Below are 24802 nucleotides of genomic sequence, written 5' to 3'. Positions count from 1 at the left end.
TAAACTTTTTCCGTCTCTCCTTTGTGTAGGCGGGAGTAGAGGAGGCACATGCCACTGTGTTAGAGATAACTTTTGGGAGTTGGTTCTATCCTTCCATCCTCTAGGTCCTGGTAGAGACTCAGAGGTTAGGCTTGGCTGCAGGCGATGTTACTGCATGAGCTATCTTGTTGGCCTCAAGGAATTCTAAGATGAGTGACATCCAGGTTTGTGGAAAGTTGCATGGCTGAAATTTGAAGACTGGAGGTTTTGCCCAAGGCAAGTGACCTTCAGCTTTTCATAGAAAAGATGTAAGACTTCCTCACTTTTACCAGACATACTTGTGATTTTATACCTGGAAGAGTGCTTTTGTATATTCCAGTTTGGAAAAATAAAAGCTTAGAAGCAGAGGTGTATGTCTGCTTGTGTGTGGTACTGGGAATTGAACCTAGAGTCTCATGCATGCTAGGCAAGTGCCTCTATGTCACCATCCCTTTTTGTATTTTTGTTTTATTTGTTTAGATTTTATTTTTGTTTTTCCAACTTTGACTCTGTGTATAGACGTTTCGCCTGCATGCATGTCTGTGTACCACATTGTTTGTATGCTTAAAGAAATGTTTTAATTTTTAATTATTCTGTGTGTGGTGTCTGTGTGAGGGTTTGTGCCCATGAGACACTGGATCCCTTAGGTAAGGTGGTTGTGAGCTGCTTGATGTGGGTGCTGGGAATTGAGCTTGGATCTTCTGGGAGAGCAATACATGATCTTAACAGCTGAGTCATCTGTCCTGCCCTGTTCCCCCTACCTTTTTGAAAATTTTTAATTTTGAGACAGCTCTCACTAAGTTGCCCAGACTGGCTTTGAACTCACTCCAGCCTCGGCAGGCCTTGATGTTGATTGTTGCGCTCTTCCTCCTGTTTCTCAGTGACTGTGATTAAAGGCCTGGGCCAGGCCTGGCTAAAGGAAAGTCCTTTTAATTAGTTGAGTCCTTTAGGTTTATAAAGTAGTTTAATACTAAGATCAACACAAAACATTTGATGTATGTTTTCCCTTCCTATTTTGCTGTGGTCTCTCAAACACTGAGTTATTGGACCAGAGAGATTGTCAGTTAAAGGTACCTGCAGCCAAGCCTGTGGACCTGAGTTCAGTACCCAGGACCTACATGATGTAAGGAGAGAACTTACTCCTGCAAGTTGTCCTCTGATCTCTACACATGCACTGTGGTACATGCTTGCTCACACATATACACATGCTCTCACACAACAATAAATAAGCAAAATTTAATTAAAAAAAACTTGCGTTACGGACCTGAGTGCCATCTAAGGATAGCTTGTTCTAAATCAGGTGTGGTGCCTGAAGGGGGCTCCTGAGTAGGGGGAGGGGTGCTCCCTCCCAGACTTCAGAGTGGGCACAAACCTGTTTTCTCAGAGAGATCCTTTATTAAACAGGAAAGAAAAAATGAAAGTGGCTGCTTTCTGACTCAGGTAGGAGACAGCAGCCAATGACCTTGCAGGTGTCATTCTTAAGAGGGGAAAGAGGAGATCTGTGTTAGAATGGGCTAGGATGCATAAAGGTAAAGGAGATAGGGAATGAGGGAGAAGGGGACAAAGGAAAGGGGGCAGGAATATTTGTACCAGAGGGACAAAGGACTACCTCTGGATAGAGAGGAGACAGATGTGGCCCATAGGCAGATGGCAGTTTGTAAAGGTAAAAGCGGAAACCCTGTGTTAGGATGAGTGCTTAACTGGGCGTTTGATTGCTGGGTTTCAATACATTGATAGCTGGGCCTTGGTAGTAGGTCTCGGAAGGAGGAAATGGTCAAATAAGGGCATAGGCCTTGGTGGCCAGCTTTAGGGATGTAGTCAACAGTTATAGCAAGGCAGAGGGTTATGGGGGAGAAAGGCAAGGCTTGCCAGAACCACATACTCACCATGCTTGAGCTGACCAGAGTCCCTTCAGTGACCTAAACCTATAATCCCACCACTTGAGAGCTGAGGCAGAAGGAGCAGATGTCCTGGGCTACATAAGAATTTGAGCTTAAGCTATAGAGAGCGTATCTCAAAAAAAGACAAGTTGTTTTCTGCCTCTCTTTGTTTTGGTGCCTTGAAAAGCAGTAGAGACACTGGCCCCAGAAGATGCTGAGCAGCTCCTCCTCCCTGCCTCAGTGGTCCAGTGCCCACATTTCATGGTGGTGCTCCCATGACTGGTAAGATTAGGTCACGGCATGTTCAAGCTGCTCAGGGTCATTTAGATGACTTCACAGGCCTGTAATATTCCTCTTTTACCAAAGTACTGTTAAAAGCTACCTTCTGACTCTCTCTTTTGACTTGTATTCCTTACTAAAATTTGTCAAACACAGGTTTATCTCTGACTTATCCATAGCTTGCTAGTAGTGAGGTATCTAGAGGACACATTTAGGTTACATGTGAAACAAAGTGTGTGTGCGTGTGTGTGCGCGCGAGCACGCGAATGTGAGCGTGTGTAAATAAGTAGGATTAGGGGCTCCTGAGATGGCATGGGGGTTAAGGTGCTTACTATCAAGTTGGGCTAATGGCATTAAATCTTTAGGTACCATGTGGTGGAAGGGAAGAACCAGCTTCTGGAACTTGTCCTCTGACATCCATGTGTGCACTGTGGTGTACGTGTATGCTGGAACACACACAATAAGTGTAAAATATATTAGAGAATAATTGCATGGTTAGAAATATTAGTTTTTGTTTTTTTTAAACGGAAACGATTTAAAGTAAGTGACCTGGGGTGAAGAGCAGGGGTCTGTCCCACAATCTGTGGAGGAGGGTGTAGACTTGGTTGGTGGTAAGATTCCTTCAGATCTATATGCCGGGGACAAGTGTCTGGTGGCCTAGAAGGCAGGAGTGGCTGTGGCAGGCATTGAGGGATTCCTGGGGTTGGATGACCTCCAGGACTGGGGAAGGAAGGAACTACAGCATTTCTAGGACTCTTGCTTGCATCACTGTGACCCTTTACATAGTTGGGAGTTTAGGTCTTGTAGGAAGTCCCTGTATTTTCTTTGGGTGTGGGTTCTATTGGCGGTGTTTTATAAATTAGGAAAATAGCTCTTAACATGGTCCCAGCCCTTTCTACCAGTTCAGGGGACATTGCACACCAGGTAGGTGTGTGGAGGATTACAAGAACTATTCAGAGGGTACAGTGGATTTACCTGATTTCTTCAGCTTAGGTGTCTTGACTGACAACAGACTGCCTTGAGTATTCTGGCCAGCCAACTGTGGGATTAAATGGAAGGCCTTGAGCATTCTAGAAACTGATAAGGGTATTTAGGTTGTTGTGTAAAACACTTAAGGAAAAAATAAATAAATAAAAGGCTACCTGAGCTCAAATTCCATATACCCTCATATAAAGCCCACACCGCCACTCCTGGCCATGGCCTCAGAAGAACGTCTTCTGACCAGCATCCATTCTGTAACACATTTTCGTGGAAATGCTGTGCACCGATCCTGGGCCTAGCTGGGTCTAGTGCCTGGAACCCCAACAGACCTCATCTAGGGAGGCCCCACCACCACTTGAGGAATTTCTTCTGTAGCCACTTTTAGAACAGCTACAGCTGTGGGTTTGACAGGACAAAACTGAGACAGTGTTACCAGGGGAGGGGAAATCAGAGCCTGGATGGGACAGACAGAGCCCAGAGGGGTGGGCATGTGGGTGCTTGGCTTCGGTGAGAGTTCTGGAGGCAGGAAGGGTTAGGAAAAGTATCGGGAAAGGTGGGGCCCGGATTTAGGTCAGGAGAAGAGAACCCCAGGGGTGGATGGGTCCAGGAGAACTTCAGTGAGGCCAGACCTGTGGCTTGGGAGTTGGGGTGTGGGTGGGGCAAAGGTGTTGTGGACTAGGACCACGATCATGGCTTTCAGATAGCATCTTTATCAACAGCTTTATTGAGAGAGGTTTCAGAAAGTTCATCCATTCAAAGTATATGACTCAATGGTCTTTAGTTTATTCACAGTTATGGGTGGCTGTTGACATTGTCAATTTTAGAATAGTTTCATTACCTTAAAGAACAAAATCCATCTCTGTACCTTTCAGTTATCACTTCCTGTTCCTTTAGGAACTCCTTCCTCTCTCTGCCAGCCCTAAGCCCCCGCTGCACATTACATCCTATCTCTGTAGATACCTCCATTCTGGAAGGAAATTTAGAGTAGTCATAATTCTACTACCCAAAAATGACTATCACTTATTTGCTCAGGTAAGACCCAGTTTTAAGTAAATAAACATATACTTTGAGAAAGTCACTAATAGTGCTGCCTGGTTGGTCTAAACATTCTATGTTTTATATTCTCATAGTCTGTTCCTACTCTTCTTTGTGGTAATAGTGATTGAGCTTACGATAGATAGCTTTTCACTCATGTTAGGCAAATGCTACACCATTGGGCTACATCTTCATTTTGTGTGTGTGTGTGTGTGTGTGTGTGTGTGTGTGTGTGTGATGGGAATTGAACCTGGGTCCTCTGGAAGAGCAACCAGTGCTCTTAACCGCTGATATCTCTCCAGCCTCAAATCTTTAATTTTTAAAGGGACACCTATGGTATCCGATGTCTTTGAGCTTCTGTTAAAAGCAAAGGTTAAGTATTTAAATGTACTTAAGAGTTTTTAAAAATTGTACATCTTGACTGTGGTAGGAAACTTGACATGAAACTCACCTCTTACCCATTTAATGCACAGCTCAATCATGTGTGGTGCACACATGTCGTGTGCCACACCCTTCTAGCTCTTTTTGTGTCTGGCAGAACTGAAACTGTCATTGAAGAAGAAAAGTGTGCCATTTCCTCTTTGCTCCCTTGCCTACTTCCTGAGTGAATTTGACTAGCCTCGCAGGAGGGGGTGGGCTATAGCTCAGCTGGAAAGGTCCTTGCTGTGCAAACATGAGGACCTGAGTTTGGAGCCCCCCCCCCCCCATGTAATAAGCCTGATATGCTGACCTGTGTTTGTACCTCCACTTAGGGTGGGTTGGGAGACTGTTGGATCCCTGGCTATCTATCCAGTCTAGCCATGTGGTGAGCACTGGATTCTTTCTAAAAATATGATAGAGGAATTGAGAAAGATGTTTGACTTCGACCTCTGGTCTCCACTTGCACACAAGTGCACCTACTTGCACTTACATACTTACACATACATCACACACACACAACCTCATAAGGGGAATCATGAAGGGTTTATCTTTTGTACTAAGGTTTTCATTTAGCCTAATGTCTGTATAAAATTCATCTATGCCAGTGGTTCTCAGCCTTCCTAAAGCTGTGACCCTTTAATACAGTTCCTCAAGTTGTGGTGACTTTCCTAACTGTAAAATTATTTTTGTTGCTACTTCATAACTGATTTTGCTACCATTATGAATCGTACTGTAAATATCTGTGTTTCCCCCCAAAGGGATCATGAGTCACGGGTTGAGAACCACTGATCTATGTGGTGGCACGTGCTGATTCTTCTATGTGGTGGCATGTGCTGATTCTTCCTTTTAAGGCTGAACACTGTTGTGTGCACATTTCACATCTCTTTATTGTTTCATCCATCTGTGGACGCTTGGATCGCTTCTCTAGCTTAGCTTTGTGAACAATTCTACTGTGAACACCTGGATGAATATCCCCTTGAGCTTTCAGTTTTCTTTTTTTTTTTTAAGAAAAATTTTGCGGTTTTATTGTATCATGAGGCATTGAAACATCTGAACAAATCAATATCTGGGCGGTGAGGCAGCTGCTTTCTCCTTCACTTCTTTGGGTTACTGCAGCTGCTTTCTCCTTCACTTCTTTGGGTTACTAGAGCAACTTGTCAGTAGATTAAAAAACAAAACAAAAACAAAAACCGACAATCTTTTGCATTACTTAAGTCTTTCCAATGCATGCACTGGTACAACACAAACTTCTCCTGTCAGATGCAACTAGTCGAGCATTCCAAACACCCTGCACAACGCCGTGGTGACAGAAGCGCGCTGCACCCACTCCCACCTGGGCCCTGCTCATTTGTGTATGATATTTGGAGCATCTGGAGGAGAGAGATAGTATTGGGAAGAGGAGGGAGGAGGAAACAGCGCGAGTATCTGGCCAGGTGGAGGTCAGCCGAAGTTGTGCAGGGCAAGCCTGAACATGTCATTGGTGCAAACCCAAGCATCGTTGATGTTCTTTAATAGAAACATCTGGTGAAACCCATGATGGGATCTTCATTGGCCTTGAGCTGGCCTACGACCATGCTGATGATACAGCTATCTGGTGTAGGCTGATGGTTCTGCGCCATGATACTATGCTGGATTTTCTGGAAGGGAAGGCTAGACAATTTCTTCACAATGGCAGCTTTCCCCTGGAACTGCTGTCCTTCCCACGTAAGCCATGATGCATCAATGTAAATTGCGCCTAGTTGGGTTCTGTCATTATCAAATAACTGGTAGTAATGCTGAATAAAGCTTGATCCAATCTGCTCCCAAATTGGCTTGTCTCCCATCCTGGAGAGTCACCCACCTCACCAAGACCCGTGGGGCTGGCACGATGGCGGCAGCGGCAGCGGCAACCCAGCGCGGTCCAAGCTTTCAGTTTTCTAAAAAAAATATATACCCAGGGCCTGGAGAGATGGGTTAGTGGTTAGGAGCACTGGCTATTCTTCCAGAGGACGCAGATTTGAATCCCAGCACCCACATCATGGATTACAATTGTCTGTAACTGCAGTTCCAAAGGATCCGTCACCCTTTTTTGACTTCTGGGGGTAGTAAGCAGGCATGTGACACATAGACATAAATGCAGACAGAACACCCATATGCATAAAATAAAATTATATATAATATACTATTATATATTCAGAAGTGGAATTGCTGTGTGTGGGAATTGTATTTTCAAAAATATTATTATTATTTTAATTTTTCAAGACAGGGTTTCTCTGTGTAGCCTGTAGATCAAGCTGACCTTGAACTCACAGAGATCTGCCTGCCTCTGCCTCCTGAGGGCTTGGACTAAAGGTGTGTGCCACCACTGCCTGGCTTTAGGATAATGATGATGGTGACGATGATGAGGAAGAACCAGGGAGTATCTTATTTAAAGATTAGATGAAGGTCAGGGACATAGCTCAGTTAGGAGGACTGAGCAGGTATGGGATCCTGAGTTCAGTTTCTTGTATCATACACACATGAACTCTGGCCATGAACTCTGGTGAGCGGAGCAGAGAAGTCTGCCTTTGCAGGCAGACTGGCAAGCTCAGCTGGAAGGTTGAAGGAAGAGACATGCTGCTAGAGCGAGGAACAAGCGACAATAAGTGGATTATTCACTTCCTCGTTGGGTTAAAACAGAATGGCCTTGTTCATCCTACCACTTCTGTAGAGAACCTAGTGACTCATTGGCATGAATTTCAAGGTTCATTGATTGCTTGACACCCCATCGGACATTGCATTCTGGTGTATCGGTCTGTTGAGCCTAGTGTGAGACTCAGGCCAAATCAAAGGCTTTCTGTACATTTTATCTAAATACTTTTTTTTGGTTTTAGTTGTATGGGTTGATTGCTAAAAACCTTTGTTCACCTTTTTACAGAAATATTCTTTGAGAGACTTGCAAGAGCATTTCGTGAATTGATCTGTTCCTCTTTCTCACATATGATATACATAATTTTTATTTGGCTTGTCTATTTTAAATTCTTATGAATTTATTTTTATTTGTGTGTATGTGTATGTGCCTGGTTGCCTGTGTGTGCATCAGTGTCTGCAGAAGCTGGAATTGTAGTTACAGGTGGTTGTGAGCTACTTGGCATGGGTGCTGGGAACTGAACCTGTGTCTTCTACAAGAGCAGCAAGTGCTTTCCAGCTCTGTTGTCCCCCCACCCCCTGCCCAGACAAATCACAGATTTAAATCCTCATGTGCTTATTATCAATTACTGGTTTCCCAATTATGCTATTGACTTTGTATTTTTGTAGGCTGTCGCACACTAACTTTGGTACTAGGACCAGGTGTCTGTGTGTTGTAGCATTGCTTAGGAAACCTCTATGCTGAAGGCATTTCCTAGCATAGTGCCACAGTGTCAACTCCCTAGCATGAACAGTCTTCCCCTGCTGGGCAGTGCACTGGTGAGTTCAGGGTAGACATAACCAGTTTTCCTCCCTGTTTCTCTGGAGGAAATGCTCTCAGGAACTGGGTGTCAGGCTAAGGAGGTTTCATCTTGAGGGAGAGTTGGTAAGTTTCTGAGAACTGTAAACCAACACAACTCTCAGATGTTTGGAAGCAGCCACCTCCTTCATTTTCCTAGATACTCCTGAGACTGACCCAGGATGCTTAGCCAACAGGGTCCTGTCCCACAGGGACCTTCCTGCCTCATGTTCTTTCTTCCCCCTGGATACTAAGATTCATGTATGTTACTTTTTTTTTTTAATAAAATAGCTGTCTTGTACAGTTTTCTATCATTGCTAATAATAACCGTACATACAGGTGAGGTTTGCTTTGGTCCATGCTTCCAGAAGTGTTGGTCCGTGGTTGGTTATCCTGTTTCTTTTAGGGCATGTGACAACCGGCCATAGCTGGAAGGGTAGGAAGAGGAGAGGCTGGGGTCCCATCGACTTAAGAGAAAAACCCTTCAATGTCTATTTCCTTGAGCTAATCCTGACTCCCAAAGATCCAGCGCTTCCAGAGAGCACTTGGAGCTGGGCCTTGAACACATGGGACCTTGGCAGGTAGTTAAGATCTGGACTATAACAATGACCTTGGCAGGCAGAATTACGAGAGGTGTGACCGATGCCTCTCCCCCCCCCACAAGGGTCTCATGGGGGTCTCTTCAATATTAATAAGGCAGTGTTGTTGATGACAAAGCTGGTGTACTGGAGGAGGCAGTGTCAAGGCAAGACGGTAAGACGTAGAGGGAACTACTAGAAGGTGTGTTCTCCTGTCCCCAGACTCAGCGATCTAGCTCTTGGGACCGGGCCCCACATCAACAAGGTGATATGGTCAAGGTTAATTGGAGGATTCTGATTAGTATTCTCCCTCCTAACCTCCCTCTCTCCTCCCTCCCTTCTCGCCCCTTCCTTCTTCATCCTCCTCCCTGCCCCCCTCCCCAGGGGACCTACCTGTCTCTGCCCCCTCAGAGCTGGGAATGAAAATACATGCCATCATATCTGAGGGCTAGGATCAAACTGAGGACTTCCTGCTTGTATAGTCCTTTACTGACTGAGCTGTCTCCAGCCAATAAAAGCCAATAAAAGAGAAAAAACCTGTTTCCTTAACAGTAAAAGCCACTGATTTCTCCCTGTATCTTAGGCCCTTTCCACTCTAGGGTTAGGTGAGTCCACCCATACTTAATGCATGGGAAGTAAACCTCACGTTGGGGGAAGTCCTCACCTCTGACCATTTATCCATATTACATCACCACAGAGCCAGCGTTAGGTACTGGAGTTGGGAAACAGATGGGTTGAAGCCATACTTATGCTCATTCCATCACTTAATCGGCCTTGGGCATTCAATCCTCTGCTTATGTACAATGAGCATGCTCAGATCTCCCTTATAGTTTTGCTCTGTTGGAGAAATGCAGTAGAACAGGGTACACACACACACAAACACGAATATAAATTATGTTATGAAATATGTAATATATATACATATATATATAGTGTAAGTCCTTCCATTCTTGTCTCAGGCTCCCCTGCCCTATCCTTTTCATATTGTTTCCATACCATAATTGTATAGTTCTCTCACAAGCTGAGCCTGTGTCCTGCTTATGTCTAGGTTAGCACGCGGCATAGAGTAAGAACTCTGTTCTTGTTGAATGAGTGCTTGGACAAATGCACGAGTCCCCTCATCCCCAGTTGCACCCCCCCCCAGGTCATCTTTCTAGTTCACTCCATGCAGGTCTCTTCTGTACTCTAATCCTATATTACCACACACTTGGTACCACTGAAATGTATCCTTATGCAATTCTGGAGGGTGGAAGTCTGAAGCTGAGATCTTAACAGGATGCTGCTCCCTCTAGAAGCTTAGGGAAGAATCCTCCTTGCCCCCTCCCTCCAGGCCTCACTCTGTAGCTCAGGCTGGTCTAGAACTCATGGCCATCCTAATGTTTCAGCTTCCTAAGTACTGGGACTACAGGCATGAGCCGCCACACCTGGCCCTCTTCTTTCTCTTAGGAAGGTACTTGTCACTGGGTGTGGTGGTGGACACTCTTAAATCCAGCACTGGTTGATAGTAGAGGCAGGAGGACCAGGAGCTACATCGTGAATTTGAAGCCCACTTGGGATATATGAGACCCTGTTCCCCAACTCAAAAAAGAGTCTTGTCATTAGAGTTAGGACCCACTTAAGTAAACTAGAATGACTATATCTGCATTTCTTTTACGTACCTGCATTTTTAACTGTATTCTCACATAAAGCCATATTCACAGGTCCTGGCAGTTGGCCTAGGACAGTCTTTTTGGCAGCCACAATTTAACTCTACCCTCTGAGGGTTCTGTCCTCTCTGTTTTCACCAGGCTGGAGGGAGGGGAATGGGAAATCATGAATGAAAGTTTCAGTTCCCCAGGTTGAAGAGTCTGGGGCACTCGGTGGGGGGTGTGTGTGGGGAATGACACACACACACACACACACACACACACACACACACACACACACACCGCACGACGACTCTGGAGTGGAAGTTTGATGTCACTAGTATTGATGATATATTGTTTTTCAGGTTGATTGTGTCCTGAGCTGAAGATGTTCCCTGAACAACAGAAAGAGGTGAGACACTACCTGTTCTTTTATGGAAAGTTAGGGCTGAAAACCTGAAAATTACCCACAAATTTTGGCTCATCACAGATTGGTCCAAGTAGTAACTCAAAACTGGCGATATCTCAAAAGGGGCTGAAGGAAAACAGACCTTGCCTGTCCCCACTATGGACATGTCCATGGCCTTCCTGCTAGTTTGTGGCTGGCTGTAATGCACCCTGCCAGCCACTCAACTGTCTAAACGCTGCCTGCCAGACCCAGAATCCCCAGGTTCTGCCTCCCACTCTTTGCCTGAGCATCTCTTTCCTCTGCTTGCTTGGTTTTCTGCTCCTGCTAACTCATCCCTGGTTACTCCCAGCCTGAGTAGGTACGCAGGAAAGCGTCTGCCTTTAGTTTCAGTGTGACCTGTTTGTCGTTGTTTTGCTTTTGTTTCTTTCCCACACAACTCGAGCAAGACTATCTTTTCTTGACTGCATCTTGTACTTAATGCCTCCAAAGACTAGTTTCCTGGGCTTCTACCTGGGGTAGAGCTAATTCAGCTGCCCTTCACTATCCAAGGGCTTGGCTTTATTGATTTGTTTATTTATTTATTTGAGACAGGGTCTCACTATAGCCCTGGCTCTCATAGAATTCACTCTGTAAACAAGGCTGGCCTCAAACTCACCAAGACTCCCCTTGCCTCTGCCTTCTAAATACTGGAACTAAGGGTGTACTACCACACCTTGAGAGAGAGAGAGAGAGAGAGAGAGAGAGAGTGTGTGTGTGTGTGTGTGTGTGTGTGTTTCTGAGTGTGGATGTGGAGGCCAGGGGTCAGTCTCAGATGTTACCCTCATGTACCTTCTACCTACTTTTATGAGACAAGGTCTCTCACTTGGCTTGGAGCTTGTGTGTCTGTGTGTGTGTGTGTGTGTTTCTGAGTGTGGATGTGGAGGCCAGGGGTCAGTCTCAGATGTTACCCTCATGTACCTTCTACCTACTTTTATGAGACAAGGTCTCTCACTTGGCTTGGAGCTTGCCAGTTAGGATAGACTGCCAGGCTGAGGAGCCTCAGGGATTCTTTGTCTCCCCCCCCCCCCCAAGTGCTGAGATTTCAGGTTTATGTCACCGTGTCCTTGTGTCACCAGGCTCTAATCAAGGGATCAAACACATGTCCTTCCATATGCTTGCACAACAAATACTGTGCCAATTCAGCCATCTTCCCTAACCCAATTTGTTCAACTTTGTTCCTTTTATGCAGTCCAGGACCCAAGCTTAGGGAATGGTGGTACCCATGTTTAGGGTGAGAACTCCTGTCCCAATTAACCTAGTCAAGATAATCCCTCATAGGCATATCTTGTAATTCCAGATCCTGTCAAGTTAATCAATATTAGCCTCCATACCAACTACAGAAAGATAACTGGCCCATGGTGCACACCTTTAGTCCCAGCACTTGGGAGGCAAAGGCAGGCCAATCTCTGTGAGTTTGAGACCAGCCTGGTCTATAGAACGAGTTCCAGAACAGGCTCCAAAGCTACAGAGAAGCAAACAAACAAACGCATCAGTGATCTTGAAAATGTCCTCTCTGATAAGTGACTACATAACTATATCATATCATTAATGAATTTAAAAATGCAATTCCTTCAGTGGAAAAGGGAAAAGACATGGAGATGCAGTGTTAAAAAAAAATCTAGCTTAGTTTTGTCAGTAAGAAATAATTATAGTGAAGTGAGATCCAGGGTGTATTGTTGCATAACATCTGGCTGCTCATCAGCTGTCTGTCCATTCTCCAATGGACCTTTAGAGCCAGCCAGAGTCCAGAGTCCTGCACATGGCTTCCAGGTACCTGCAGGCCTAAAGTCTCCCTTCTTCCTTCTCCCCAACTCGGGGGCACTTCTTGCTTCCTATTTCCGGGCTTACTTTGGAACATCAGCAGCTCTGTGCCATCTTGTCCCCTCGGCTGTTTCTAATATTGCCCTCTTGCTTTGCTTTCACACGTTGCCGAAGGAGGCTGCTGTCCTCTCTTCCTTCAGGCCTCGGTTGGGGATCAAAAAGAGACTTCCTGAAGCCTCATTTTAAAAAGGGATTTTCATCCCCTTGGTTGCCCAAAGAATACTCTACACTCAAGGCCAGTTGGAGGCACCAAGTCTGTAGAGCCTCGCTACTGGTTGTCTTCTAGTCAGTCAAAGTCCCCCTAAGCACACACGTAAGGCTCAGATGCAGTATCACTGATTGCTTTAGAAGCTAGACCAGTATTTGTATAAGCATTTTCCAGGTGGTGCCTACAGATAGCAGCCATTACTAATTAATCATTAGATTGGCATGTGGATTAAGGCCTACTTGCCATCTTTGTTCAGGATGCAGATGGCCAGGCATGACATGCCAGCTCTCCAGAGCTGTTGGTGCCAGCCTCGAGGTTCGGTCATTTTTTTTTTTTTTTTTTTTTTTTTTTTTTTTAAGATTTGGGAAATGTAGTCTCTCTTGTCGAAGCAGCTTTATTACCATAATAAATCTAGCAAGAGGAGAGAGGGGATCGAGAGTCTCCCTTGTTGGTTAAATATGTTCCATTTGCTCATTGGCTTGAATTCCCAGGAGAGCAGTACCTCAGTTGATTGATTGTCCCTATAAAAAGGCCTTGGCATTAGGCCACTGTAAAATTAAAATGAATTCAGACTCATTCATGCATGCAACTTTAATTTACAATTAAAATATTATGGTTACATATTTTAATAAGAATAATTAGACGGACCCAACTGAATCAACCCTTGTGTTTAATGAGACAGAACCCAGAATGCAAATGGAAAGGCAGGTGGGTGTGACAGGGGACACATTTCAGACAGCATCTTTTGTGGCGTCAGGCATTTTTGCCCTTCTTATATTCTGATGCCCAGGAAGAGCAGTTTGATTTCTTTGCAGCACTGAGGACCGGGTCCCCTGCCTCAGGAAGTTCTCTGTCTGAAGGGTGAAGAAGCCTCACCCCCTTGCAGGACACAGACCGTTTCCTGGAGATTCACATCCTGGCCTTGACCCTGGGGCTGCTGCTCCCCCATGAAGGTGCTGGCTTTCTTCCTTAGCCGCTGGTGTAACCGACACCCTCTTAGGGGGTGAAACTTGTCTTTGTGCCTGGTATATGCATACACCTGGCCATCTCCCTACTTCCCGGAACATGGTTCCTGCTTTCTCCCTTTAGGGTAGTGGTTCTCAACATGTGGGCCGGGATCCCATTGGGGTCAAATATCAGATGCCCTGCATATCAGATATTTATATTATGACTCATAACTGTTGGAAGCCTTTATAATTTATTACAGAAGTAGGAATTAATATTCCAGGTACCAACTCCAGAATATTTGTTACTATGAACTTGGCTGTATGTAGAATGTATCCTGGGCGCTTTGTATTCTCAAATGGGCCCCAGAGAAAGGAATTCCTTCTCACTGGGGTGTCAGCAATAAGAGCTGCAGCCTCTGGATCTCACACGGCATAGCCTTAGTTTCCCCCTGTGATAAAGCACTGAGAAGTCCCCTTTAATGAGTTAACAAGTCCCCTCTGAGACTTCAGTTTTCCACGACATTTTGCAAGTCACATCCATCATGGGAGAGACCTGCTTTTCTCAGGATCTTACACCTTCCTGGCGCTGAGAGATACGTGCCCTATTGTCAGAGAGTTGTTAAATGTGCCTGTAGGGATAGAAACTAGAAGCCTTGTGGGATAAAGAGACCTCGGGAGAACTTTTAGAAAAAGGAACTTTTGAGTCTTTTTAGAAAGAAATTTAGAGAATTTTTAAGAACTTTTAGAAATCTTAAAGAGAGCTTTTAGAGAAATAACTTTTGAGGAGAGAGCTTTTGAGAGATAATTTTTTTGGGAAGTCCCCATCTTTGAAAAATAAAGAGCCATGAGAGGGATGAGTGTGTGATTTGGTTTATTTCCTTTGGGCCCGCAGATCAGAGCTTTTTAGCAAACTCCTATCTGCCTGCTATTACATAATGTTAGCAAAAGTATGAAGTAGCAACTAAATAACTTTATGGTTGGGAGGTCACCATAGTATTAGAAAGGTTGAGAACCCCCGATATAGAGACTTATACTTTAAAGGTAAGGAATTTTTGACCCAAAGTGCCCTGCTTGGTGAGGCAGGCCAGGCGGATCTTGAGGAGATTAAATACATCGCATCTGCAGTTCCCCAGAGTGGCAGCGCCCTTCCCCCTTCTCTCTCTCCCCCTCCCTCTCCCCTCCCTCTCCACCTCCCTCTCCCCTCCCTCCCCTCCCTCTCCCCCTCCCTCCCCTCCCTCTCCCCCTCCCTCTCCCCTCCCCTCCCTCTCCCTCCCCCTCCCTCTCCCCCCTCCCCCTCCCTCCTCTCACTCCCCTCCCTCCCTCTCCCTCTCCCCTCCCTCCCCCCTCCTGCCCCTCCCCCTCTCTCCGCCCCTCCCCCTCTCTCCGCCCCTCCCCCTCTCCTCCCTCCCTCTCCCCTCCCTCTCCCCTCCCCCTCCCCTCCCCCTCCCTCCCCCCTCCTGCCCCTCCCCCTCTCTCCGCCCCTCCCCCTCTCTCCGCCCCTCCCCCTCCCCCTCTCCTCCCTCCCTCTCCCCTCCCCCTTCCTCCCCCTCCCTCTCCCCTCCCCCTCTCCCTCTCCCCTCTTCCTCCCCTCCCCCTCTCTCCGCCCCTCCCCCTCCCCCTCTCCTCCCTCCCTCTCCCTCTCCCCTCCCCCTTCCTCCCCCTCCCTCTTCCCTCCTCCCTCTCCCTCTCCCCTCTTCCTCCCCTCCCTCTCCCTCTCCCTCCCTCTCCCTCCCCCGCTCCTCCCTCTCCCCCTCCCCCTCCCTCCCTCCCTCCCCCTCTCCCCTCCCTCCCCCTATCCCTCTCCCTCCCTCTCCCCCTCTCCCTCCCTCTCCCCTCCCCCTCCCCCTCTCCTCCCTCCCTCCCTCTCTCTCCCTCCCTCCCCCCTCCCCCTCTCTCCGCCCCTCCCCCTCTCTCCGCCCCTCTCCCCCTCCCCCCTCCCCTCTCCGCCCCTCCCTCCGCCCCCCCCTCCCCCTCCGCCCCCCTCTCCCCCCTCCCTCTCCCTCTCCCCCCCCCCCTCCCCCTCTCCCTCCCCCTCTCCCCTCCCCTTCCGCCCCTCCCCCTCTCTCCGCCCCTCTCCCCCTCTCCCCCTCCCCCCCCCTCCGCCCCTCCCCCTCCGCCCCTCCCCCTCCGCCCCTCCCCCTCCGCCCCTCCCCCTCCGCCCCTCCCCCTCTCCCCCTCTCTTCCCCTCCCCTCTCTCCCCCTCCGCCCCTCCCCCTCCCGCTCCGCCCCCTCGCTCCGCCCCCTCGCTCCGCCCCCTCGCTCCGCCCCCTCGCTCCGCCCCCTCTCTCCCCCTCCCCTCTCCCCCTCCGCCCCCTCTCCTCTTCCCCCCCTCCCCCTCCCTTCTCCCCCCCTCCCCTCTTCCCCCCTCCCCTCTCCCCCTCCCCTCTTCCCCTCCCCCCTCTCTCGGCCCCTCCCCCTCCCGCCCCCTCCCCTCCCCCCCCCCCCCTCCGCCCCACCCCCTCTGCCCCGCCCCCTCTCTCCGCCCCCCTCTCTCTGCTCCCTCTCTCCCCCTCCCCTCCCCCTCTGCTCCTCCCCTGCCTCTCCCCCCCTCCCCTCTCTCCCCCTTTCTCCCCTCCCCCTCTCCCCTTCCCCCTCTCTCCGCCCCCCTCTCTCCGCCCCCTCTCCCCTCTCTCCCTCTCTCTCTCTCTCCCTCTCTCCCTCTCTCCCTCTCTCTCTCTCTCCCTCCCTCCCCCCCTCTCTCCCCCTCTCTCTCTCCCTCTCTCTCTCCCTCTCCCTCTTTCTCTCTCTGAGACAGAATTTCTCTGTGTAACAAACCTGGCTGTCCTGGAACTCACTTTGTAGACCAGGCTGGCCTGGAACTCACAGAGATTCACCTGCCGCTGTCTCCTGAGTGCTGGGGTTAAAGGTGTGCGCCACCACTGCCCTTCAAAAATTCCTTACAAGTTGGGGAGGAAAGGGTTTATTTGGCTTACACTTCAGCATTGCTGTTCATCACTGAAGGAAGTCAGGACAGGAACTCAAACAGGGCAGGATCCTGGAGGCAGGAGCTGATGATGCAGAGGCCATGGAGGGTGCTGCTCACTGGCTTGCTCCTCCTGGCTTGCTCTGTCTGCTGTCTTACGGAACCCAGGCCCACCACGGGCTGGGCCCTCCCCCATTGGTCACTGAGAAAATGCCTTACAGCTGGATCTCATGGAGGCATTTACTCAGCTGAGGCTCCTTCCTCTCTGATGACTCTGGCTTGTGCCAAGCCAACACCTAAAACTAGCCAGGACACTGAAGGAAGAAAGGAAAGCTCAGAGATGGGAAGGACTTGGTGCTATTTTGGATGAAGAGCCTTAATGAATGGACAACTAGTGTTAGTATGTTCAGGTTACATTTACCAATGCAGACAGCTTGGACTTGCTTTAAGAAAGGGTGGTAAAGTTTTGTTTAGATTTCTTAAGTTTATTTTTTATTTCATGCGTATTGGTGTTTTGCCTGCATGTATGTCTGTGGAGGGTGTCAGATCCCCTGGAACTAGAGTCACAGACAGTTGTGAGTTGCCATGTGGGTGCTGGGAATTGAACTCTGGTCTTCTGAGAGAACAGCCAGTACTCTTAACTGCTGAGCCGTCTCTCCAGCCCCCTTGTTTAGATTTTTTGAGACAAGGTCTCACCATGTAGGCCAGACTGGCCTTGCCCTGATTATTTAGCCTAGTGAGGGCTTAAATGTGTGGTGATCTTCCATCTGGGACTCCCAAGTGCTGAGTATTAGCAGGTGTACACCATGGTACCCAGCTTTAAGTCTATTTCTGCTTGTGATTTTGTAGTGCCAGGACTGCAGAGCATGCAGCACTCTACCCTGCGGCCTGAAAACAAGAGGGTGCAGCTTTTGATATGGGACTGCTGGTTGGAAACTAAGGTTTAAATTAATGAATATCTAAAAAGATAGAGAGTAGTGGCTGGTCTTGTGATCTGGATACCTTTACCACTCCCTTACACTGAAGTTCTACTCTTTTCTCTCTTCCTTTCATACACCCCCCTTCTCCCCTTCTCAGCCCCTGGCATCCAGTTTTCCTACTGAACAATAGTACACTTTCTATGGCTGTAGAGATGGCAGTGGTTAAGATCACTGACTGCTCTTCCTGAGAGGACCCGGGTTCAATTCCCAGCACATGCATGGCGGTTCACAACTGTCTCTAACTCCGGTCTTAGGGGATCTAATGACTTCTTTTGGTCTCCTTCCTGCATGTGGTACACAGACATACATTCTGCCAAAGCACCCATGTGCATAAAAGTAAATAAAATTTAAAAGCAGCAGTACATTTTCAGTAAGAAAAGCAGCCATAATATTAATCCTTCCCCACACTGCGGTTCCCATGGGTGTTGCTATTCTGAGACCATTTGTGTGACAATCACTTGAGGCTCTGTTTCATTCTGTCCAAGTCCCAAAGAAAGATTTTATTTCCATCTCCCAGATTTTAAAAGGCATGTTCACTGTAGAATATAAGTTCTAAGGAAAAGATAGGAGCTTGGACTATTTCTCTCCAGATCCTTTGGGCCTGGCACTTGCATAGAGATCCCTTGCTTTTGATGACCTTGGTGGTCTTGAGGACTTGTTTTGTAGACATTCCTCAGTTAGGGTTTATCTGATGTTTGTCTCTGTACTAGACTGGGGTTCTGGGTGTTTGGAGGGAAAACCAGAGAGATAAAGGTCCATCGTCATCACATCTAAGGGATCTCTTCACTGCTGTCTACTTTGATCACCTGACTGAGGCAGTGTGACAGGTCTTCCCATCACTCTGTTTCTTATCTGTTAATAACCGTGAAGATGAATTCATGCTGGTTTTCCCCCCCAGTCACTTCTAATTTAGTTGCAGCTGGCAGAGTAGTTCTTAAAATGTATTAGAATGCCGGCCTAGAAGAGAGCGATGTTCTACTGTAAATTCTATGTGGTCTCCATTTTCTACACACACACACATGCACAGGAAAGAGCTGGGTGGGAACACCGGTTTCAGAAGAGCCAGCGTTTACCTAATAGCAGATAATCCCACTGAAGAGAACACAGTGATATCACACTGCACTAGAGCCCAGGCTTTGGACAAGAGGCAGATTTGAGTTAGAAGCGCAGCCCAGCCTTGCCCATCATCTGATTTTTGGGCCAGTTGCTTATCTGTGGAGTTGGGGTAATATTACTTACCTGTTAGGGAAGAGGCCACAAGACGGACAGATAAGGCTGAACCTGGAGCAGGGGTCAGAGAGAGGCAGGGGCATGGAAGTCAGCGAGTACCCAGTGAATGGATTTTCACAGACCTCATGGCCTGTTTTCTCATGGAGTGCAGGATCGGTGACTTTTTAAATTCTACTCCTCTGGCATTTCCTTTCATAGTACAGACAGTCATTAGGCCCACAAGTCATTAAAGTGTTTAATAAGGTTATTAAATTGACTAACAGTGGCCTTGGAAGCCATTTCCATAGGAAATCCATGTGATTCCAGGTATGGGACATAGGGCTGTCCTATGTGGCTGACAGCCTGTCAGCATCCTGGTGAAGGATAGTGGGCAGGCCGTGAGGGATGCGCCTAATTAAGACATTATAGGTAAACCTCGGCTGTCTGGGCATGCTGTTCGTAGCTGGAAGTGTGTTGAAACTTCACTAATTCCTACTAATTGCAGGGTGGGGGAGGAGAGGCCCTTCTGAATTACGGAATATTTTAAAATAAATGTGCTTTTATTACATTGAGGTACATATTTTAACTCCAGCTAGGCTAACAAATTGTTGCCTGGCACAAGTCTTAGGGGACGAAGTTACTGAGGGCATCAGGATGGTTTTCAATTATTTCTATGTAAATAGGCATTTCTAAAGTTCTTTAGGGTGCTTGAAGACAGTTCGCTCTCATAGATCTCCAGCATTACACCCGTCGACTTCTGCTGTTAATTGGCACACCCTTGGAGGATGGAATTGGTAAATTAAGATAAACTTGAGGCCATCTATGAATGATAAGTGGTGTCCAAGAGGCCAGCTGGAAGTTTTTTTTTTTTTCTTTTTTTATCAGCTGAAGTTGAATTAGTTTCCCCCTGAAGGTGATTTGCTCATTTCTGCAGGCACTCATGGATTGGTTGACTGTTAGTCAGCCCAAGTTGCTAATAGGATCCAGGAGAGGAGGCCCATGGGTCAGTGCCGTATAGCACCGAGAGCCAGGGAGCTTTGAGGACAGTCAAATACATCTCATCAGGAATCTGAGGAGTGCTGACTGAGCTGTGTTTGGAAAACGATTGGGGGAGCAAAAAGAGAAAGAAAAAGGTTGGGATAGGAAGCAGAAGAAAGAAAAAGGAAATGGCCTGGCGTTAGTAACCGAGGTGGGAAGTAGCCAGCTTGTTGAAGGGCGTGGATGACGGCACACATAGCTGCAATGTGGGGAGGGTATAGGTACACAGGAGAAAGTTCTTGGAAGGTTTGTCTGACAGAGTGGACCGGTGTGTGCTGGAGCAGTCAGAGAAGCCTGGGGATGGGAACTGAGACAGGCAGGGGCAGGGGCTGGTGGGATGCTGTTTATTGAGTTGAGGGACAGAATGATATGGGGAACGTGGGCATTTGGTACTCATGGGTTTCAGGTGGATGCCTGGACTGGAATGAAATGCTAGGAGTTACCGGCCTCTGTGTGTGTGCGCGCGCGCGTGCATGCGTGCGTGTGTGTGCGCGTGTGTGTAAGGTCGCAATAGACTGGAAATATTGCAGGGGACTGCAGCAAAGCAGGGAGCAGAGAGGGACTGCAAGCTTCCCACCCACAAAAGAGCAGAGCTGCTTAGCATCCCAGCTGTTCTAGTTTGGATTTCATTGCTGTGATTAAAACAAACAAAAAATAAAAGCACTGACCAAAGCAACTTAGGGAGGAAAGGGTTTATTTTATCACAACTCCCAGATCACTACAGGAAGTTGAGGCAGGCGTTGAAGTGGAAGCCATGGAGGAACTGTTCACCGGCTTGTTCCCTCCCTTCCTCGGTTGCTTTTCTAACTGACTTAGGTTCCCCGGCCAAGGGATGGCATCACCAGCAGTAGACTGGGCCTCCTACATCAGTCAATCAAGACAATGTCCCAGACATGCCTAGCATTTGAGGCGACCCTGCTGGTTCTTCTGCCCGAGTGCTGGGATTATGGGTGTGTATTACCAGGCCTTGACCAGACTTCTTATTTCTTTTCTTTTCTCCTTTTATTGAAAATTGATTCTTTCCCCACACAATATATCCTGTTTTTAGTTTCCCCTCTTCACTCACAAGGCCTGGATTAGATTTTCTTATCTCCTGGTGCCCGTGTCTGTGGTAAGGCTCTATGCTCTGATTTGATAAACCTTCTCCTGTGTGTAATTTGCTGTATATTTGTCCCTGGTGTTCCAGTAGTGTTTTGTTATTTGATCTATCCGACAGCTGACATAGGTTGGACAGACATTCTTCCCATTTCCAGAGACAGAAAGTGAGGCTTGGAGAATTAGTAATTTTAGGATTTATTTGTAGTTTTGTGACGAGGAATTCTGCTCAACATTGGCGTGCAATAGGACAACAGCCGAGAAGCAGGGTGAGAAAAAAAAATGAATGTATTGACTTTAGAGACACTTATCTGGGTTACCAGAGTGGGTTCCTAATATGCGGTGTGGCTGGGCACATGTGGCGCTGTAGTAACAGTGGCGCCTGCAGTTCAGACCCCAGATCACACGTGTGTCTGCCTGCCTTTCCTTCCCTTCTTTAGCTGTGGGTTTGTTTCTCGGGCTGATTCTCACTCTGTAGGCCTGACTGGTTTGGAACTCAGGATTTGGCCCATGGGCTTTGAGCTCATGGCATTCCTGTCTCTGCCTCCTGAGTGCTGGGGTTACAGGTGTGAGCCACCGTGCCCAGCTTCCCCTTTGTTTATGCTGTGTGCAGACCTTCCTTTCCAACAGCAGGCTCGTGCTTTCCACACGCTGTTCATGTGCGACACTGCGTGGTTGGGAATAGTTGCCTTCTGTTTGGACTCATGTGAGAACATCTTCCTCTTCCATGGGAAACTGGTTGGGCCAACACCTTCTGTGGGAATGTGGCTTCCACAGGACATGGTGACTTGGAGCCATCCCTCAGTTTCCCATAGGCACAGTGCCAAGGACAATGCTACTTTTGAGGGCCAGTGAAACTTTTAATTTCTTTTAAAACTGTAAGAGTGAACTTTTAGGTCAAAGGCTTTGAAACATTAGTCATCTCTACACCAGCACAGTTAAAATATGATTATGTGTGTATGTGTGTGTGCAATATATGCATATATATAATGTATGTAACGGATCATGTGTATAATGTGTGTGTTTATGTGTGTATATATGTATGTATATAAGAAAGGCCCATGAAAGCCAGAATGGAGCCTTGAGTATGTGCTGGGTTGGGAGTCTTGAATGGGGTCTGGTCTTTTGCAGACTGTGGTCTTTTCTTCTTTTCCCAACCTACTTATCTGATGAGATTAGATATGTTCTGAGTGGTACAGCTGTGAACCCTAACCTGTTTGCCCTCCCTCCTCCCCTTCCTCTTTTCCTGTTGGTCAAGCAAACCCATTTATTAAGGAAATGAAGGAAAGAATTCCAGAGAGCAAGAGAGTTCCACAAGAGAACTTGCCCATAACCTATTTACCTTTCTAGTCATTGATTCACTAAGGACTGGCTGATTACAAAGACCATTGTGGGAACTGGAGAGATGGTGCAGTGATTAAAAGTGCATACCATTATTACTAGCTTTTTTTTCCTTCTGTTTTTTCAAGACACAGTTTCTCTGTGTAGTCCTGACTGTCTCAGAACGCACACTGTAGGCCAGGTAGGTCTTGAACTCAGAGATCCACCTGCCTCTGCCTCCCAAGTGCTGGGATTAAAGGTGGGCACCACTGCTGCCGGAAAAAAGCATGAGGAGGACCTTGGTGGATTCCGTGGCAGGCGAAGGTGACAGACATGGAGGTGGAGGGACAAACATGTCAGGCAGACAGCTTAAATGAGAAGTTTTATTGGGGCGGGGGAGAGGTAAAGAGACGCAGAGACAGAGAAAGGAGGAAGAGAAGAGGGAGCAGGAAAAGTCCTGTCTCCCTAGGGGAACAGCAGGAGAGAGGGGAGAGGGAGTGGGTGGGGTCTTTCTTTTAAAGAGCCATGCACAGGTGGGGGAGAGGCCAGGTTTGCCTGGGTTACAACAAAAACTCCCTGTAACTTTATAAACTTGGGGGATCTGATGCCTTCTGACCTCCAAGGGCGCTACGCTGTCCTTCACATACCCACTCCCAACACATAATTAAAAACAAAATAAATTTTTAAAAAATCCCCAGACTTTGTATATGTGAAAAATACCACAGGAAAGTGATTTTAACACACACACACACACAACACAGATTAAATAAACAAATAAATGTGTATTGCAGTTGTTACCTGATTTTTATCTTGTCTCTGAATGATTTTTAAAATGAGATATAGAAGCAGGAGAATCATGAATTCAAGGCCAGCCTGGATCACATGACATGGTAAGACCATCTCAGGAAGACCAAAGGAGGCAGGATGTGGTGGCTCAGACCGCTGTGAGTTCAAGGCTCACTTGGGCTACATAGTTCCAGGTCATCTTGGCCTGAAGCACGAGACTGTGTCCCAAACCAAGCCAAACATCGCAAGAGAGGGGAGAAGTACAGTGAAAACATTTAAAAATAAGCCTGTTTGGGACATGCACTCACAGTCCCTAGGTCCAGTGAGACAGGATGTCAAATGCAGGAGCAGACTTGCAAGACAAAACTTGCTGGGCCTTGAACTCACAGAGATCTGCCTGCCTCTGCGTCCCTAGTGCTGGGATTAAAGTCATACATCACCACCATGCCTGCCTCATGGCAACTCTTACAAAGGAAAGCATTTAATCGAGGTGTCCTGTACAGTTTCAGTGGTTGAATTTATTATCATCACGGTGGGCCATGGCCATGTGCAGGCAGACATGGTGCAGGGGAAGGATCTGAGAGTTCTGTCTTGCAGGAAGTGAGCTGAGACACTAGGTGTGGCTTGAGAGTACACACACACACACACACACACACACACACACACACACACACACAGTGACACACTTCCTCCGACAAGACCACACCCACTCCAACAAAGCCACACCTCCTAATAGTGCCATTCTCTCTTTGGAAGCCATTTTCTTTCAGGCCACCACATGTGTATTGGTGTTTTTCCTACATATGTGTCTGTGCACCACATGCATGCAGTGTCCAGGAAGGCCAGAGAGGGTGGCAGATTCCCTAGGAACTGGAGAGACCATGTGGGTGCTGGGGATTGAACCTTGGTCCTCTGGAAGAGCAACAAGCGCTCTTAACCACAGAGTTCTTTCTTTCACTCTTACTATCTGAAAACAAAACAAACAGCAACAAAACTACCTACACTGTGTGTGTGTGTGTGTGTGTGTGTGTGTGTGTGTGTGTGTAGTAATTTATTTTGTTGTTTTTGACCCTGGCCTGGACTTTCTGGCTCTCACCCCCCCTCCCCACCTCTGCCTCCCAAGTGCTAGGTGTACACCATTGTGCATCTATTTTTAAAAACTTTTCTTTTACTCGTGACACAAAGATGAGGATGAAATAATTTGCTATATAGAAACAGTACTTAAAAACAGCCAATCACAGTGTCTTCCTGTTAAGTTTGCCGCGGCTCGTTCTCACGGGACTGGGCTGGGCAGCTGTAGTCCCTGGTGCTCGGCTTTTCATGGGACCTTGGCTACTCTTTCGTATTTGTGACCTAGAAAGCAATTGACTGGACAGGCCCTATAGATATTTGAGATGGCATAAGTAACTGCTGCATTGAAAAGCTAAGACAAAAGGGAATCAGTCTTGCCTGTCCTCAGATACCAGGAACCCTGCCCTCTGGGCTGTGGTGCATATCATTTAAAGTTTCCCTTTGTGTGAAGTGTTTTGTGGACTCTGCTGACACCTGACTCATGATCTCCACTTCTTGTTTTCTGAGGGACAGCAAGCACTGGCTGACACTTCCAGTTCCATCATCCCAGCTCCTTCCAGACTTTCCCATAATCCCGACACTGTTCTTTGTTCACCATGCTCTTACAGGAGTTCGTAAGTGTCTGGGTCCGAGACCCCAGGATCCAGAAGGAGGACTTTTGGCACTCCTATATCGACTATGAGATCTGTATTCAT

The 24802-nt window shown here is 47.4% G+C and overlaps 1 protein-coding gene and 1 pseudogene across 3 annotated transcripts in view; one reads left to right on the top strand and one right to left on the bottom strand.

The window, feature by feature from the left end:
* Positions 1-24802, top strand: part of Snx10 (sorting nexin 10) — a 58840-nt gene that overhangs the window by 20360 nt on the left and 13678 nt on the right. For all 3 annotated transcript variants that reach the window (XM_051202847.1, XM_051202846.1, XM_051202845.1), the window contains exons 2-3: positions 10627-10673; positions 24716-24802. In XM_051202847.1, the coding sequence (XP_051058804.1) occupies positions 10650-10673; positions 24716-24802 (111 nt within the window). In that variant the 5' untranslated portion in view covers positions 10627-10649. The remainder of the gene's footprint in view (positions 1-10626; positions 10674-24715) is intronic.
* LOC127235521 (nuclear transport factor 2-like) lies at positions 5916-6508 on the bottom strand (annotated as a pseudogene).

The sequence above is a fragment of the Phodopus roborovskii genome, unplaced genomic scaffold, assembly GCF_943737965.1.
Source record: "Phodopus roborovskii unplaced genomic scaffold, PHOROB, whole genome shotgun sequence".
NCBI lineage: Eukaryota > Metazoa > Chordata > Mammalia > Rodentia > Cricetidae > Phodopus > Phodopus roborovskii.
This window is presented reverse-complemented; position numbering and strand designations above follow the sequence as displayed.